Here is a 16,283-nt window from a genome sequence, read left to right on the forward strand (position 1 = left end):
AGAAACACAAGATAGTAACAGTGAATAAATGTGAAAAAGGCAAAAAAAAAAAAAAACTTAGAGAAATGCTAACGTATATGGAAGACAAACTCTCCAATATAAGGATGACTGGTATCTCTGAACAGAGATCATAACAGATGGAGCAAAAGACATATTCATAAAAAAGAATTTCCAAGAAATAAAAGAGAAAAGAAGGGAATCCCCAGACTAAAATGTCAGGAAATTTTTATTCAGAATCCAAAACACCAAGACATAACCTAGTTGTATTCAACTTTTAGGTTAAAGAAAAAAGTCTTCAGGCACTCAGACAGAAAATGGAAATCTTGGCTTCAGTTGTGATGGCAAAATCTAGAAAGTTCTAGACTGAGGGAACAAAGACAGTGACCGACCTCACTCAACACAATGTTCTTCAAGAAGAAAGGCAGCAGGCAGACCTCCTCAAACACAGAAACGATTATGGAAACAGAACACCTACAGAAGCTTCTTGAAAATAGCTGCTTGCATGCAAAGTCCAATCATTCAAAATAAATAGAAATAGTAGTCAGGGTCTTCCCCAGTGGCTCAATGGGGAAGAATCTGCCTGCAATACGGGAGACACAGGAGATGCAGGTTTGATCCCTGGGTTGGGAAAATCCCCTACAGAAGGAAACAGCAACTCCCTCCAGTATTCTTGCCTGGAGAATCCCATGGACAGAGGAGCCTGGTAGGCTACAATCCACGGGATTGCAAAGAGTTGGACTCAACCGAGTGACCAAGCAAGATAGTAAGAGGGCTGAGTCTGAGCCTGTCTTGAATGAAAACTTGGAGCTCTTTCAACCCCACCACTACTGGGCCAGCTTATACAGTAACAGCTGGGTTCTTACACACTCTTTCTGAAATTATATAAGAAGATAAACTCAGCTTCTAGAGGTAAAGAGAGGTCTTAGAGGTCCATTTCATTTTTGAGTTTTGGGATGGAGAAACCATGACAAGAGAGGAGTGGTTGATGAAAACCCCATCAGGTTGATGTCAGGGTAAGAGGCATTATTTTAGAAATGAACTGCCAATCACCAAGCTCTTGGGGAAACATCTACCAGAGTGCACAGCTGGTTCTGAGCCCCTCTTTCCAATCCCCACTCTGGCATCCTCTACCTAGGTCCCCTACCCGACTTCTGTGTGGTCTACCTCTCCCCAGGGACTTCTTTTAACCTTAGTTTTGTTTGATCAGAGAGAGGGGTTCTGTTTTTTTTTTATTCTTTATATACATATTTTTTCAACACAAATATATCTAAATCTCAATACAACACCTAAACTGTGCTCTCACTGGAGGTAGCTACAGCAGAGTTTCACAGATGGTAATTTGGTCTGAAGTCTCCATCAGCCACAGGGGCTGAAACACCCATTCACAAAGCCCTTGGCATCCTGTGGTTCAGCTGGTAAAGAATCCACCGCCATGTGGGAGACCTGGGTTTGATCCCTGGGTTGGGAAGATCCCCTGGAGAAGGGAAAGGCTACCCACTCCAGTATTCTGGCCTGGAGAATTCCATGGACAATACAGTCCATGGGGTCACAAAGAGTTGGACACGACTGAGTGACTTTTTTTTGGCATCCTCCAGTTTTCTGATCTGAAGAAGGAAGTGGTACCCAGCTCCCCAGGGCCCATGACGGTCCAACAATCCTCAGACACACTTGCTGCTCCATCTCCCCTGGTTACAGGGGCCCCCATCCCCCCTCTACCACACACGGCCTCCTGGGAGGAGTGGGGAGCCCTGTTCTCACTCCCACCTGGTACCACTTGAAATCCCACCCTCAGAAGTCAATTCTCTGAGTCACCTCACCCCGCTTCTGCTCAGGAAATGAGAGGCCTCCCCATTTCTCACAGTCTAAAGGCCCACATTCATGTGGGTGACTCCCCACACTGTGTCTCCAGCTGGTGGTTTGCAAAAGTGTTTTTTAACTGATTCCTTCCTCCTGTCACCCCTCCCAACTCCAGGCCTACGACAAACCTCTGCTTAAAACATGATCAAAATGGAGCCTTTTCTTCAGTGTCGGAGAGAGGTGGGAACCCAAGAACCTGGCCTCCCCTAGGTCGTGTCCCCTCCTGCAGGTCAGCACCCACCCAGGCCTCACTGACTACTGACCCCATTCCAGAACCATCCTCTCTCCTCACACACATTCCCCAGGTTTCCACGGGGCATCATTCAGAAAGTCCTTCAAAATGGACAGATCAAGCCCAGCCTCTGTCAATCCCCAGAACCTGTCACTGGCACCCGTGTCCTCGAGTCCCCATGACTTGTGGTTTCCATCCCCCGTGCGGCCCCCACCTTCCCCTTTCAGCAGCCTGTCCCCCACACCTTCCTCTTTCCAGGCCACCAAGGCCCTGTGTTCTCCCATTTCCAGTCAGTTTTTGGCACCAGAGGTGTCTATTTTCCAAGAGGTGACTCCAGTTAAAGATGTGTCAGTGCTTTCTCCTGCCTGCTGGGTTAAGGCTACATTTCTCACCTTGGCATTCAAAGGCCATTCACCTGTGACCAGAGCTGACTGGGGCTTTGTTACTCAGGGGATTCCCTGAGGGTCCGTGACTCACCCTGGAATCTGCCCCGCTTCTCGAACTTGTCCACATGTCCCCCTCAAGTCCCCAGCCAGCATCACCATTGCTCTGTATTTGTTCTGATCTGCCTAGAATCCTCCTCCATTCTTCCACTGTCAAAAATGTGTAGAAATCCTCTTCCTACTTCAAGGTCACTGTCAACTTCCCAAGCTGACGTGACCCTCTCCCTGTTCCATCCTCTTTCCATATTATTTTCATAATACCATCTTCACATTGAGGGGTTTTAAATGTCCTCACATCCTGGTGTTATTCTATGTTCATAAAACCCTGTGTGTGCGTGCTTAGCCACCCAGTCATGTCTGACTCTTCGAGACCCCATGGACTACAGCCTGTCAGGCTCCCCTATCCATGGGGATTCTCTAGGCAAGAATACTGGAGTGGGCTGTCATGCCTTCCTCCAAGGGATCTTCCCAATCCAGCGATCAAACCCAGGTATCCAGCATTGCAGGCAGATTCTTTATTGTCTGAGTCACCAGAGAAGCCCATAAAACCCTGTGAGATATGTAAAGGATGGAATTTAGGCTGCAGAGGTGACAGCTCACACCTGGGTGTGAACTCACACCCTCAGGCTGAGTCCCAGCCCAGTGCCTCTCTCCCCTCCCACCTGCCCTGGTGTTATCCTTGTAGGACGACATGGCTGTGGGTGTGCCCATCGTCTACACTGGAGGAGAGGGTGACCCCACACTGACAGCAGCTGGCACAGATGCAGTCAGCAGTGGAAATAGCAATCGAGGCTGTGGCTACGCCTTGCTATGCACCTCGTGGGCCAGCTGGCCTGCAATTGTGCCTATTTAGACTTTGACGTAGCCCCCATGGGGAGTATTATGAACTTTGGAAAAAGGAGCCACTGAGGCTCAGCAAGGCTGCTGGGGCTGGGCATCTGGGCGGTGTGCCCTCTGCCCTGGGCTCGCTGATCAGCCATCCGTGATAGACACAGAGCAGATCTCACCAGGTGCCCCAGACCTTGCAAAAACACCTCTAAGAACAACCCCTGGGAGAAGATCTGGTATTTTTAAGAAGCCTATCAGAAAACCATTCCAAGAGACTTGAGAAATGTTAAGCTTGCTAATTTTTGCTTTTTTTTTTTAAATGAGATATGTTTCCTTTCTTCTTCCCTCAACTAATCACCGTCTAAAGCACCCACATGGTTGTTCTTTTAAGAGACAGGAAACGTTTAACTCTTACCAACAAATTTCTGAGGCATAGAGCTCTTACGTTTGGCGACGTTACTTAGTCTCTCCAGCATGAGGGAGCGGTCCTGCCCAATCTTGCACAGATCTTCTGCCATTTCACTGTGATTAGTTTCTTCTTTAATGACTAAAGTCAAAGACAGAGAGACCAGTTTAGAAACGCTTACAGTGAAAGGATTCAGTCTCATCATCCAGTGTTAAATCTGACATGTGTTAAGTGCCTACAAGAGCCAGGATCTTCGTGGAGATTATTTCTAATCTTCCCAGCAACGCTGCCAGCCAGACAGAGGAGGATCAGAGCTGATGACACCTGCCTTATCCTTTAAGATCTGGTAACAAGCACCACCACTCTCCCCAGAAGCTGGACTGTGATTTTACAATTGTGTCCCATTGACAAGTCTTCTTAATGTTTCACATACTCCCCAGTCCACTCATTCAGTCACTCCTGAAAATGGCCCTCTTGAGAATGAAAGAACTCTCAGCTAGAAATGATCTAAGGGTCTGACTCTGTCACACTGAACAGAGACATAGGAGAAACGTGGCCACAAGGATGCTGCAGCCAACCCTGGCAATAGGGGGAAAGAACTCGGGAGTTCCTGGGCCCTGAACACAGCAATCTGGAAAGTCAAAGAATAAGCACTGTAGGAAATCTAGAAATTGTGGAGATGAGAGGTGATATAGGGAGTACTTCTAGCTGATCTTTGCTTTGCTATGTCATCCCTTTCTTTCCATAATTGAAGATACAGCTATATATTCTGCATAGCCTCTCTGTGTTCTAGTTTTTATGGCTGGATTTTTGGAAATATCAATTTTTCATCTCCCTGCAATTTCTCCTAATATATAAGAAGCTAAAAATCTGAACTTATTTTCTTCCTAATGGCTAATCAATTCTTCCCAAACCAATTCTGTAGAGTTCATTGAAATCCCACTACCCTGTGTGTCTTCCTTTCTTATACAGGGCATGCTGATTGATCACAGGGTCTCTGGAAGGTTTACCCATTTCTATTATTTATTTATCTGTCTAGTCTTCAAAGAGGTCCAGATGACAGCAATGTTTTAATATAACATTGGACATTACTTTTCTTTTTAAAAAATGTCAATTCCCTCTTTTATTTTTCCAGATACACTTTATATTATTACAATAAGATTGACAAATTGACAAAATTGACAAAATTTGACACGAATTTTGTGCTAAAAACAGACCATGACCCCAGAAGATACACGTGCAGCGTCCAGGCCTTTCTCCCCCATGGCTCTCCTGTGCCTTCTGGCCCCAGCACAGTCTGTGAGACCAGAAGCAATTCTGAGCATTTCTAAGCATTTTTTTTCTTTAGCGCTCCTTTTTTGTTTTTATTTTTTTGCGCTTCCATGAAGCTTAATGGGATCTTAGTTGCCTGACCAGGGATCGAATCTGTGCCCCCTTCACTGCCCCCTTAGTTCAGAGTCTTAACAACTGGACTGCCAGGAAAATCCCTACTTCTAAGCATTTTATGTTTTCATCGCTTCACAATCAATGCCACATTGAAAAAATATATTGCAAATCAGTTATTACCACTGGTAAATGTGATTTTTTAGCCTTGGAAATGTGGGTTTTCTTATTAAATGGGTAAACATAATAGCCCACATCCTGATTTATAGGAGGGGTATGAATAAAATACATAGAAGTCAATTGCACTTGTTGTCTTTTTGATCAAGCTAATATGCTTCCTGATGTGTCCATCCTTTTCTGCAAAGGTGGGCTCTGTGGCCTGCCTGGGGTGCCTACAGCACCTTGAGCTGGGTTTCCTTTCTGCTAGGCCATGGGGCCTCCTGAGACCCTCAGAGCCACCACAGCAAGGGACCACAAGTCCAGAGCTCCCAGACCACTGATATATTTCTCTCTAAGCTTCTAATGCAATTTATGCACCTAAAGGCTCAAGAGAAACTTATGTTTTCTATGAAGAAGTTAGGAAATTATATCAGATGACCAGAAAGCTTCTTCCTAAATAAAATCATATTCAGAAAAATTAAATCTTTGCCATGTTTCATAAGCAAGGCTTTGTCTTTACCTAAAGAGAGTGAAAGAGGAGACTGAAAAAGTTGGCTTAAAGCTCAACGTTCAGAAAACTAAGATCATGGCATCTGGTCCCATCACTTCATGGGAAATAGATGGGGAAACAGTGGAAACAGTGTCAGACTTTATTTTTTTGGGCTCCAAAATCACTGCTGATGGTGATTGCAGCCATGAAATTAAAAGACGCTTACTCCTCGGAAGGAAGGTTATGGCCAACCTAGATAGCATATTTAAAAGCAGAGACGTTACTTTGCCAACAAAAGTCCATCTAATCAAGGCTATGGTTTTTCCATTGGTCATGTATGGATGTGAGAGTTGGACGGTGAAGAAAGCTGAGTGCTGCAGAATTGATGCTTTTGAACTGTGGTGTTGGAGAAGACTCTTGAGAGTCCCTTGGACTGCAAGGAGATCCAATCAATCCATCCTAAAAGAGATCAATCCTGGGTGTTCACTGGAAGGACTGATGTTGAAGCTGAAACTCCAATACTTTGGCCACCTCATGCGAAGGGTTGACTCATTGGAAAAGACCCTGATGCTGGGTAGGATTGGGGGCAGGAGGAGAAGGGGACGACAGAGGATGAGATGGTTGGATGGCATCACCAACTTGATGGACATGGGTTTGGGTAGACTCCGGGAGTTGGTGATGGACAGAGAGGCCTGGCGTGCTGCAATTCATGGGGTCGCAAAGAGTCGGACACGACTGAGCAACTGAACTGAACTGAAGCCCAAAGAATGGCCTCAACCTAAGGTGGACTGGAGGAGTTCAAGCCTGTCTCAGGGCCCATGTGCATGCTCATGAGGCCTGGTCCTGGGAGGTGTGGGAGCGATGCACATGAGAAATGCACAGAAAGCATAGGTCAACCGGCCCCAGTCCAGGGAGGCCCTCACCCGCTGCCTGCCTGTGCCTTGATGCAGACTTGATGGACCTTCTTCAAAGGGCTTTTATGGATCCTCCGCCAGCATGAACTTCACACAAGAAGACTTCTCATCTCCTGAGAACAGGACTGAAAGCCACTGTGTGGAATTCCAAACCATCTGACCCCCAAAGGGAATCAGTTCACATCTCAGGACTAAATGAATTCTGACTGTAGGGTACTATGTAATACATATATTCCTGACGTAGAAGTGTGTTGACACGGACACAGGAGACTCCAGCCCCAGGGAGTCCCTAATGTGTGTGTTCAGGTGAGGGCATGACGCAGATCTCTGCTCAGAGCCTTTCCATGAGGTCGGTCAGGCAGGAATGCCCTAACTCCCACCTAAGAGATGGGCCTAAGTGGCATTTGGAAACAGTCAGAAAAGAAGCTTGCATTCAGGTCTCGGTGAAGGAGAAGCTCCCAGAACCCCACTGGACATTAGGGCTTGTATGCTTAGTCATGAAAACAGTGGAGGCAACCTGTGAACTCTGCCGGGGCCTCTGGTTCATCTTGTTATCCCAATTCCATGTGTATAGTTTTGGAGGGAAATTCAGATTACTATCTCAGTAGAGTCCCCTGGGCTGCAAGGAGATCAAACCAGTCAATCCTAAAGGAAATCAGTCCTGAATATTCATTGGAAGGACTGATGCTGAAGCTGAAGCTCCAATACTTTGGCCACCTGATTTGAAGAACTGACTCACTGGAAAAGATCCTGATGCTGGCAGCGATTGAAGGCAGGAGGAGAAGGGGACAACAGAGGATGAGATATGTGTATGGTATCACCAACTCGATGGACATGAGTTTGAGCAAGCTCTGGGAGTTGGTGATGGACACAGAAGCCTTGTGTGTTTCAGTCCATGGGGCTGCAAAGAGTCTGAGATGACTGAGCAACTGAACTGAACTGATCTTCAGTAGGACTTGGCATGGTATATAATGTGTCCTCAGTAAATATTTGTTGAGTAGATAAATGACTTATTTAATCGTTCATTAAAAGCACTGACTTCCAAGACCCATTTTTTTAACAGAAAAATGTAATATCAAGTATTTACATTTTATTTTAAAGGACTATAATCATCTTCTCATCCCTTAATCTCCTACTCGAGGGTTTGGCCACAAATTGATAAATTATTATTAATATTATTAATATTTCCTTTCCTCTCTTCCACTAAGATACAATGCCTTTATGTTCTAGAAATAGACCTTAGACTTTGAAGGAAGCTAAAAGATAACTTGATGCAATCTCCCCATTTTACAGGTGAGAAGATTAAGGCCCAGTGAAATCAAATGTTGGACCCAGATTGACCCCAGATCAGTGGGGGACATGGTACTAGGACCACGGCATCCTACTCCTTGATGCCAAGACTACTCAATTTTTAGGACTTTATTCTGACACTGACTCCTCTTTCCTTTGATTTCCGCTGCCATTAGTAATCTGAGCATTACTGAATTCACTTAACAGCACTGAAGCACACTTAGAAATGGGGCTTCCCTCTCAGTCGGTAAAGAGTCTGCCAGCAATCCAAGAGGCCTAGGTTTGATTCCTGGGTCAGAAAGACCCCCTGGAGAAGGAAATGGCAACCCACAGAGAAGCCTGGCAGGCTACGGTCCATGGCGTCGCAAGAATCGGACATGACTTAGCAACAAAAACTACCACCCCACTTAAAAATAGGATAGTAAGCCTCGTGTTATATGTATCTAATCACAATAACAAAATAAAATAAATGTGGAAATTTAAAACTAATAACCTGAGAGTTCTCTGGTGGATTTTTCTTTATGAAAAATTATTATTAAAGTCAGAAAGCTGAATGAGGCTTGATAAAACCTCAGCTATTCATTTAACATCTACTCCTCCATCTGGTGCTAGTGGTAAATAACTTGCCTGCCAGTGCAGGAGATAATAAGAGATTTGGGTTCAATCCCTGGGTTGGGAAGATCCCCTGGAGGAGGGCATGGCAACCCACATCAGTATTGCTGCCTGCAGAATCCCTTGGACAGAGGAGTCTGGTGGGCTACAGTCCATAGGGTCGCAGAGAGTCAGACACGACTGAAGTGACTTAACATGTACGCACACCTCCATCCAACGAGGATTTTTCCAGCAGTCATGCTAAATGAGTAGTGTTTTGAAAGAGGTGAACTTGAGCTGATCTATCCATAAATTTCATGTCTTAGAAAATCAGAAAGGTGCTTTTGACAATACTGCCGGCCCCTTGAGTAAATTCAACCCTTTCCATACTCTCTGTTAACATCTTTCACTTCACCTTGTCTCAGATCAGAGCCAAACATCTTGAGATTCAACAGATACATAGCAATGCATCAGAGCACATGAGGGAAAAAAGAAGCTTGCCTTGAATCCTGTGACAGTTGCAGGACCACAGACAGTCAAGGTCTTTCAATTACCCCATGTCCCAGGCAGGTGCCAACAGTGATGAATGAAAACATGGCCTGAACACTCTTATTTGATCCACTTCATGAAAAAAATCATTTTTATAGCCAGATTTCACATATTATTTTGATGACTAAGCACAAAGAAGCAATCTATACTCCTAGGTTAAAAAAAAAAAAAAAAAAAACCACCAAAAAAACCCAAAACAAAACCAGAAAAGTAAAAACCTCAGACTTTCAAGGGTCACTATGATCTTAGAAGCTGATCCAGATTTTGAGAGGGAGGGGTTTCACGAGCACATGCTCCCTGGTGAGAGGAAGTCTTGGAAAGCTGGGAAGCAGGAGGCACTCCTAGTGAGATCTCAGTGGCCAGAAACATCCCTCCATCCCAGCTGTGGTAGCTCCCGGGCCTGTGCTCTGGCCCAGCTGCATCCCAGTGGGCGAGGGGCCCTCCTTCCCACCCTGGCTGGGGAGGGAGGGGGGCCAAGGCCAGGCAGCCTGTGCCCTCGGTGCTTACCTGGGTACAGCGTGCCTGGAAGGCCCATGCTTTGCAAGTAGTTGTGGCAGCGCTCTTTGTGTTCCTCTAAAGAGCTTCGCTGTTTATAGCTTCGGCCACAATATCCACATTTGTGAGGTTTACCAACTGCAGGAGACACAATGGAGTTCGAGACCCCGATTAAATAGTGGCCATACGTGTCATGGGAAGGCATGCAATACACTTCTTATCAAAAAGGCAAAAAAACCCAAAAAACCATCTGTTCTTGAGAGCTAAAAGTATTATGGACTCAGTTAAGATGACTGAATTTAAAAATGTGAATGATCGGGGGTTTCCTGATTGTACCAAGAACTTCTGCACCTTTTTTCATTTTAACTTGCTCACTGTCCGGCCTACCAAATTCTCTCCTACTTGAATCATGAAGCCTGTCTTTTAACTGAAGAAAACAAACTCCTGCAGTGTGATACCAGGGATGCCCAATACCAGGGCAGAGGTGTGCGGAAGATGTACCATGTTGGCAGGACAATATACACATTCAGCTCCAAAGTCAGCCTCTTGTCCACTTCTACACCATGGGCCAGGTCTGGCATGACACTGGTGCCAGATCTAATGCAACCAAAGTGAATTCAACTCCTAAATTAGTGCTAAACTAATAATCTGAGGTATCAAAGAAACGACAGTGGATAAACAGACTCTAATGAAATGAGCATTCTGTTCCCAAAATGCATTTTCTGGTTCTAACTTGGAAAAGCTCTATTTTCTCCCCCAAAGACCCTTAGAAGAGCATGGCTTATCTTAAATAGAGCAGCCCTGTCCAGCAGAATTTACTACGAAGAAGGAAGTGTTCTCCCCCTGAGCTGTTCAATGTGGCAGCCATGAGCCATGTGTGAACGCTGATTGTTAAAAGTATGGTTTGTGCCACTAAGAACAGAAATTTGAATTCTAATTTTAAGTAGTTAAAAAGTAAATACCACCTATGGCTTGTGGCTACTGTATTGAGTAGTGTACTTCTATACAGAGTTTAGTTCTTCCTGAATTTTATTGAGTGATATTTTAGGAAAAGACTAGCACAGATTCATATCATACCTACACTTAGAGATTATAATAGATAGCATTTTAGGAGATGAAATGGATAAAGGATATTCTATTAATTTCCATCCTAAAGTCAGAATCTTCTCCTTTCCTGCTCATATTGTTAGATTTCACATATTTGAGAGTATTATGGAAAATCCATGCCATCCACATAGGAATGTTTGGTGAAATGGCTTAACCAAAGCTTATATTGGTTAAATCTCTTCCTTAGGTGAACAGAAGCTACAGTTTAAGAAAACCAGGATGAAAAGCAAAATTTGACTTCTGGAACATTTACTAGTGGGGAAAAAGAATAATTCTTTATCTGGAGAAAGTGCTGTATCCCTAACATCAAAGAAACAACACTGAAATATACAATGTTGCTTAAAACTGCACATTTGTTGAATATGCCCTTTAGAAACTAATAGAATAAAGATAACTCACTCCATGTCCTTTCCTGGAAACACTGTAACTTCAGCAAATTCCTATACATATGGCCTGAAAACCCTTTCCTGTCTGAATACCCATTTCTGTCTGAGTATATGATTGACTTTAACTCTGGAACATAAGTTCTTGGAAGCAACTGAACTACAGTGTATCTTGAAGTGTAGCTCACTATTTTGTAGGAAGGAAGGTCACTAGCCAAGCTTGCAACTTCCAAGGAAAGCTGAGAAGAAGGGAGGGGGACCCTTCCCCACCATTCCAGACCACCCAAGTCCCTCTTATTAGTATGGGACGAGTCCTATAGCCGGAATCTCAGGCCACCACCAGTTGCCAGGGAAAGCTACCAGGTTGATGGCAGTTTTTAGTGGAATGGGAGTGCAGCCACTTCACAATGAAATAGAACACAACCACATTTGGGTTTGTAGACAAAGGCTGAAGTCTTCATTTTGTTCCTATGAAATCAACTTGTAGAACCTACATCACTGTTGTTTTTTTTTTCTCCCCCTAGGAGCTGTGTGTCAGTGGCGCTTTCTGATGGCAGAATCACCAGCAGCCCTGGATCAATGATGGTTCTCTCCCTATAATTTTATCTACACACTCATCAGTGAATCCTTAATGGAAATAAACTGTCCAAAGTCTACGACTATCTATATTGTTAGCCATACTTGGAGCAGGACACCATCATGCCACAAATGAAATAAGCAGGAATGGAGCCAGAATAACCTAAAACACAGCACTAGATGTTTCTAATTTCACCACATGACTGATACGCAGAAGAGATTTCTGTTGCAAATCAGAGTGGCCTGGGATGACAATGGTAGGTGTCAAGCTAAGATTCAGTCTGTTTTTTCTACCAAAGGGGTGCTGTGTATCCTACCAACTCCAATGCAGTATCACTACCAACTGGGATGATGTCGGCTTGACTCTACCTGAAGGATACTGGTGAAGTGGCTCTGTCCTAGACCTCCTGGTGGGCTCTGTACACAGACGGTGTAACTGTCACATCTGAAGCCTATAGGGGCCCTGTAAACCTTCACCTCTCGGGGGACAACACACGCACTCCTTATTATCCACGTTGTAAGCATCCGAGAATGCTCACTGTCACAGTGTCACCGTCCCACTTTGGGGGAAATGCCGTCTCCCTGTCCCCTGCAGCAAAGTCCTCCCAGCCCTCAGCAGGGCCCTGGCCCAGGGTCACCCCCACTGATCTCCCACTGTGGGAGGATCCACTGGCTTCAAGTGGCTCCTTTCTCAGATTTTTAAGAAGCTCGCCCACACCACACCATCCTGGTTTTCTAAGAGCATCTAGGAGCCTCCTCTATGCTGAGGGTCAGGAAGGATGTCAGAACAAGGGGAGGTGGCTGGGCCGAGCCCCCCGAGAACCAGACCGGCGGCCTGTCCCCCACAACTGTCCCTGTGGCCTCCCGACAAGCCCCTGGAGGAGGACATCCCCACCATACTCATAAATGCCCCCCAGCCCCCTTTCTAGGACAACTCACAGAACCACACATTCACCGGGAACTTTTCCAAAGGTGAACCCAGAAACCTCTCCCTGGAGATCTGCTGTCTCCTCCTTGAGCCCCTCCTGTCCCTTCCCATGCATCGTGGTACCTGGTACACACCGGGCCTTTGCTGTCTCTTCCCTGGGGAGCTCGACAGATGTGTGAAGGCCTCAAACCCTGGCATTAACTATACTCACTATCTAAGGGGGAGAGACCACTTGAGTCCAGGCCAACCTTCTCCAAGGACATGCACCCCCTCCTCCGGGTCAGCGGCCTCTTTGAGGTGCTGCCCTGGGGGTGATGGGGAGCTGCTGGTCTAGATGGTGAGCTCCCTGAGGGCAGGGGAAGGGCGTGATGTCAGATGCCCCCAGGGACAGCACACAGGTCTCACCCTGTCTTCCTTTGACCTGGAAGATCACAGGGCCACTGGATCATGAAACACCAAGGAATTTTCTATGGAGGCAGGAGATCTAGTATAATCAGAGGTTGATCTGGGCTCCCAGACTGGAGCACTTCAAATACTGTGGAGCATTCACAGGTACCATCATCTCACTGAGACCCCAATTACCCGGATGGGTTTACTACATTCTGGTAACAGCTCCAAACTGGCCTCTCCCACTGGCGCCTCAGTCAGCCTCTGGTGTGACTGCTACTTTGGGTCCCTTTGGGCCCATTTGGGTGTGCACCAGGCGACACCAATCAGGACAGAATCACCTTTGCAAAGAAAACTATCCCCATGATGACCCCCGACACACTCGGCCTTAAACAGCAATGAGGGTGGCTTCACAATGATCATGGAGAGACGTATTTGGAAATTTCGGGGCATTGGCTGCAGATTCAGGACAAGTGCAAGCTGGTAAAATCTTTGCAAAGAAAAACCCACTTACCTGAAAAATAGGATGAGGAGGATTCTCTTAAAATATTCTAAGATGAGACACGTGTGTGTGTGTGTGTGTGTGTGTGTGTGTGTGTGTGTGTGTATACAAGCTTGTGTAAGATTTCCCCACCCTTTTCCTCTGGTTTGTTGGGAGACCAGAGCACATGGGGGGAGGGCGCTGATCCTCCAACTGGGTGCAGCCAATGCCCAGGGGACTGGTCCTGGGAATAGGGCTGCCCCAGGAGGGAGCCAGGCTCCCCTGAGCTGAGCCCACCTGCGCCCACCCAGGGGACCTACCGGAGTGTGTCCTCAGGTGGCCGGTGAGGGCGTCCCGCCGGCGACATGCGTAGTTGCAGAGGTGGCACTTGAAGGGCTTCTCCCCTGAGTGCAGCTTGATGTGCCGGAGCAAGTTGCCTTTCTGCGTGAAGGAGGCCCCGCACTGGTTGCACTGGAACGGTCGCTCTCCTGGGGGGACAAGAGGGAGAGAGGTGAGAGCGGAACTCAGCGGGGACAGAGGAGGACACGGCGAGAAAGTTGTTTCCCACGGGCCCGGTGACTTCCACCGGCTGCAGGTTTGATAGAACATGAGGCTTTCAGACTAAACCTGCCAGTTCCTTAACGCTTCACTGGTTGGGTCAATTTGATCTGAAAATCTAATTTTTTTCCCCTAAATCAGAATGGCACATCACAATGCAAATTCAAACTCATTTAAATAAAGTGACTGCAACATTTTGTGATGAAGAGCCACTCTTCCTGATCAGCAGTTTTGGAATAAACCAATATCCAATTTTGCGTGTTGTGGCATTTGGTGGGGGTTTTAATGTGGCTTTTTTCAAAGGGTCTTTAAAATATGCCACTGAAGCAGCAAAATAAAAAGGAAACTCATTAAAAATGCATTTCAGGATCACAAGTTCATTTCAGCGTTACATTCTTATATTTAAATGAAAGGCACTTCATTATAACAGTTATAATAACTTCTTTTCATTTACATTTTCCCTGTATTTTCCCTTTCAATTTCTTCTCCATTACCTGTCTGTCCCTATGCAGGCAAATCAGGAAAGAGACAGACAGAGTGTGAGGGTGGGAGGGAGAGAAGGAGAAAGACTGAATAAAATGAGAAGTTGAGAGACTGGAGGGAAGGTTTCCATTATCCAAAGAGAAGTCCTGAATCCCCCTCAAAATCTGAGCTCCACTGAGGATTCTGGCTTTTTCCTTTGCCTCATAATCCTGCAACCTTGAAGCCAGTATTAAGTCTATCCATATCTATTGAAGTCAGTTATAGTTTCAGTACAGGTATTCTAAGAGATGAAATTCAGTTACTATTAGGAACTCTTTCGGGAGCAGAACCACTGGAGTGGTAACAAAAACAACAACAGAACAAAACAAAAAACCCACTGAACTCTCTGCTGTGTGTCAGTTCCCCAAACTCGGGACCCAACAAAGGGATGAACAGGCAGCTGCAATCAAGAAATATGCTATTGACTAGTCACAGGTCTCAGAATCTAAAATCAGTGAATATTTAAGTCTCACTTAAAACAGGGATGCATTTGTCATGTTTAAGTAAATATCGAAACTCTTTAAAAGGTGCTTTTTTTTTTAGACGAAAGGCTTTGTATGACCATGATATCTGGTATTGAGATACCATGAAAATGCACTTCCTAGTAACAACTTTACCTTAGGGAAGAAGAATGTGTTAAAATGTATTTTAACAATTTTCCCAATCAATCTGCATGATTTTGGTGAACAAGATAGAGCAATCAGAAGTGTATCTGGTACTACTAAATCTACACAAAATTAAATTTAGAAGCCTGTGTTGGCATCTGAATTTCAAGATTATCATCATTCTTAAGTGGGAGGGATAGACACGCTACTGGAAAAACTAAAGCAAACTTACAATGATATTCAGTTATAGACCATTTGGAATCTTAACAATAACAATATATTTGGAATTTTCCAAAGTCTATATCTAGATTGGATCTGACTGAGCAGAGGAAATCCAGCAGGTGGAAAGGTGATGGAAAAAGTAACTTCCCAAATCTCTGAGTTACGAGCCCACACTACATGAGGAGATTAAAACAGCTAGTAGCAGGCAGACCCAAGGAGCATCTAATAGAGATTGTTAGTTTCATACTAGAAACACTTCTGGGCCTTTCCACACACATGAGTGTGTGTGACTGTGGTCTTTAGCTCCAAGCAGACAGAAGAAGGAAGAGGAGGCAAGTGGCCCCAAGTGCAGGGTGACCAGCAGGGCGGACCCTTAGGCTGAGTGTTCTGGAGAGCTAGGTGGTCCAATGCCATGAATATGGTCATGACAAGGATGTGGACTGTTCCTGGTGACCAACGTGCCTCAGTGTGACCCCTGCCCATTGTGAAGTGCCCCCTCTACGCTGACGAGATGCTGGGCACCCGGCTTCTCCTGAGGTCTGAAAGGTTGGAGGGAACACCCGGTCAGACCCTGCCATCCAGCCAGTGTCTCAGCAGAGAGAGAAAGGACAGATGGTTACAGTCATGTATCCCTTCAGCAGAACAGGGCAGACAGGAAAGACAGGGGCCGTGACTTCGAGAGTGAAGTTTGTCTTCTAATATGAGTCATTGGCTTTCATTTAGCCTGCTGGGCCTGGTGTCTTAATTCCACTGGCAAGCTTTCCTGGAAATCTATTTGTTTTTGATTATTGTGCTGGCATGAATATGTAACCTGGGGCCTGGAGACCGGAAGACAGCATTCGCTGAAGCCATGACACGGAATTCAACTCAAGGTGGC

At 45.6% G+C, this 16,283-nt stretch overlaps 1 protein-coding gene across 36 annotated transcripts in view; it reads right to left on the bottom strand.

Annotated features, from left to right (window-relative positions):
- The window catches only part of IKZF1 (IKAROS family zinc finger 1), a 96,963-nt gene that overhangs the window by 8,335 nt on the left and 72,345 nt on the right, over window positions 1-16,283 (bottom strand). For 11 of the 36 annotated variants that reach the window (XM_081534619.1, XM_081534601.1, XM_081534615.1 and 8 more), the window contains 3 exons: window positions 13,820-13,987; window positions 9,650-9,775; window positions 3,776-3,907 (listed from right to left, as the gene is read on the bottom strand). In XM_081534619.1, coding sequence (XP_081390745.1) covers window positions 3,776-3,907; window positions 9,650-9,775; window positions 13,820-13,987 — 426 coding nt within the window. The remainder of the gene's footprint in view (window positions 1-3,775; window positions 3,908-9,649; window positions 9,776-13,819; window positions 13,988-16,283) is intronic. The other 25 variants (XM_081534622.1, XM_081534604.1, XM_081534617.1 and 22 more) reach the window with 5 other exon arrangements.

Source organism: Giraffa tippelskirchi, chromosome 10, assembly GCF_054371585.1.
Source record: "Giraffa tippelskirchi isolate mGirTip1 chromosome 10, T2T-mGirTip1v1.2.pri, whole genome shotgun sequence".
Classification (NCBI taxonomy): domain Eukaryota; kingdom Metazoa; phylum Chordata; class Mammalia; order Artiodactyla; family Giraffidae; genus Giraffa; species Giraffa tippelskirchi.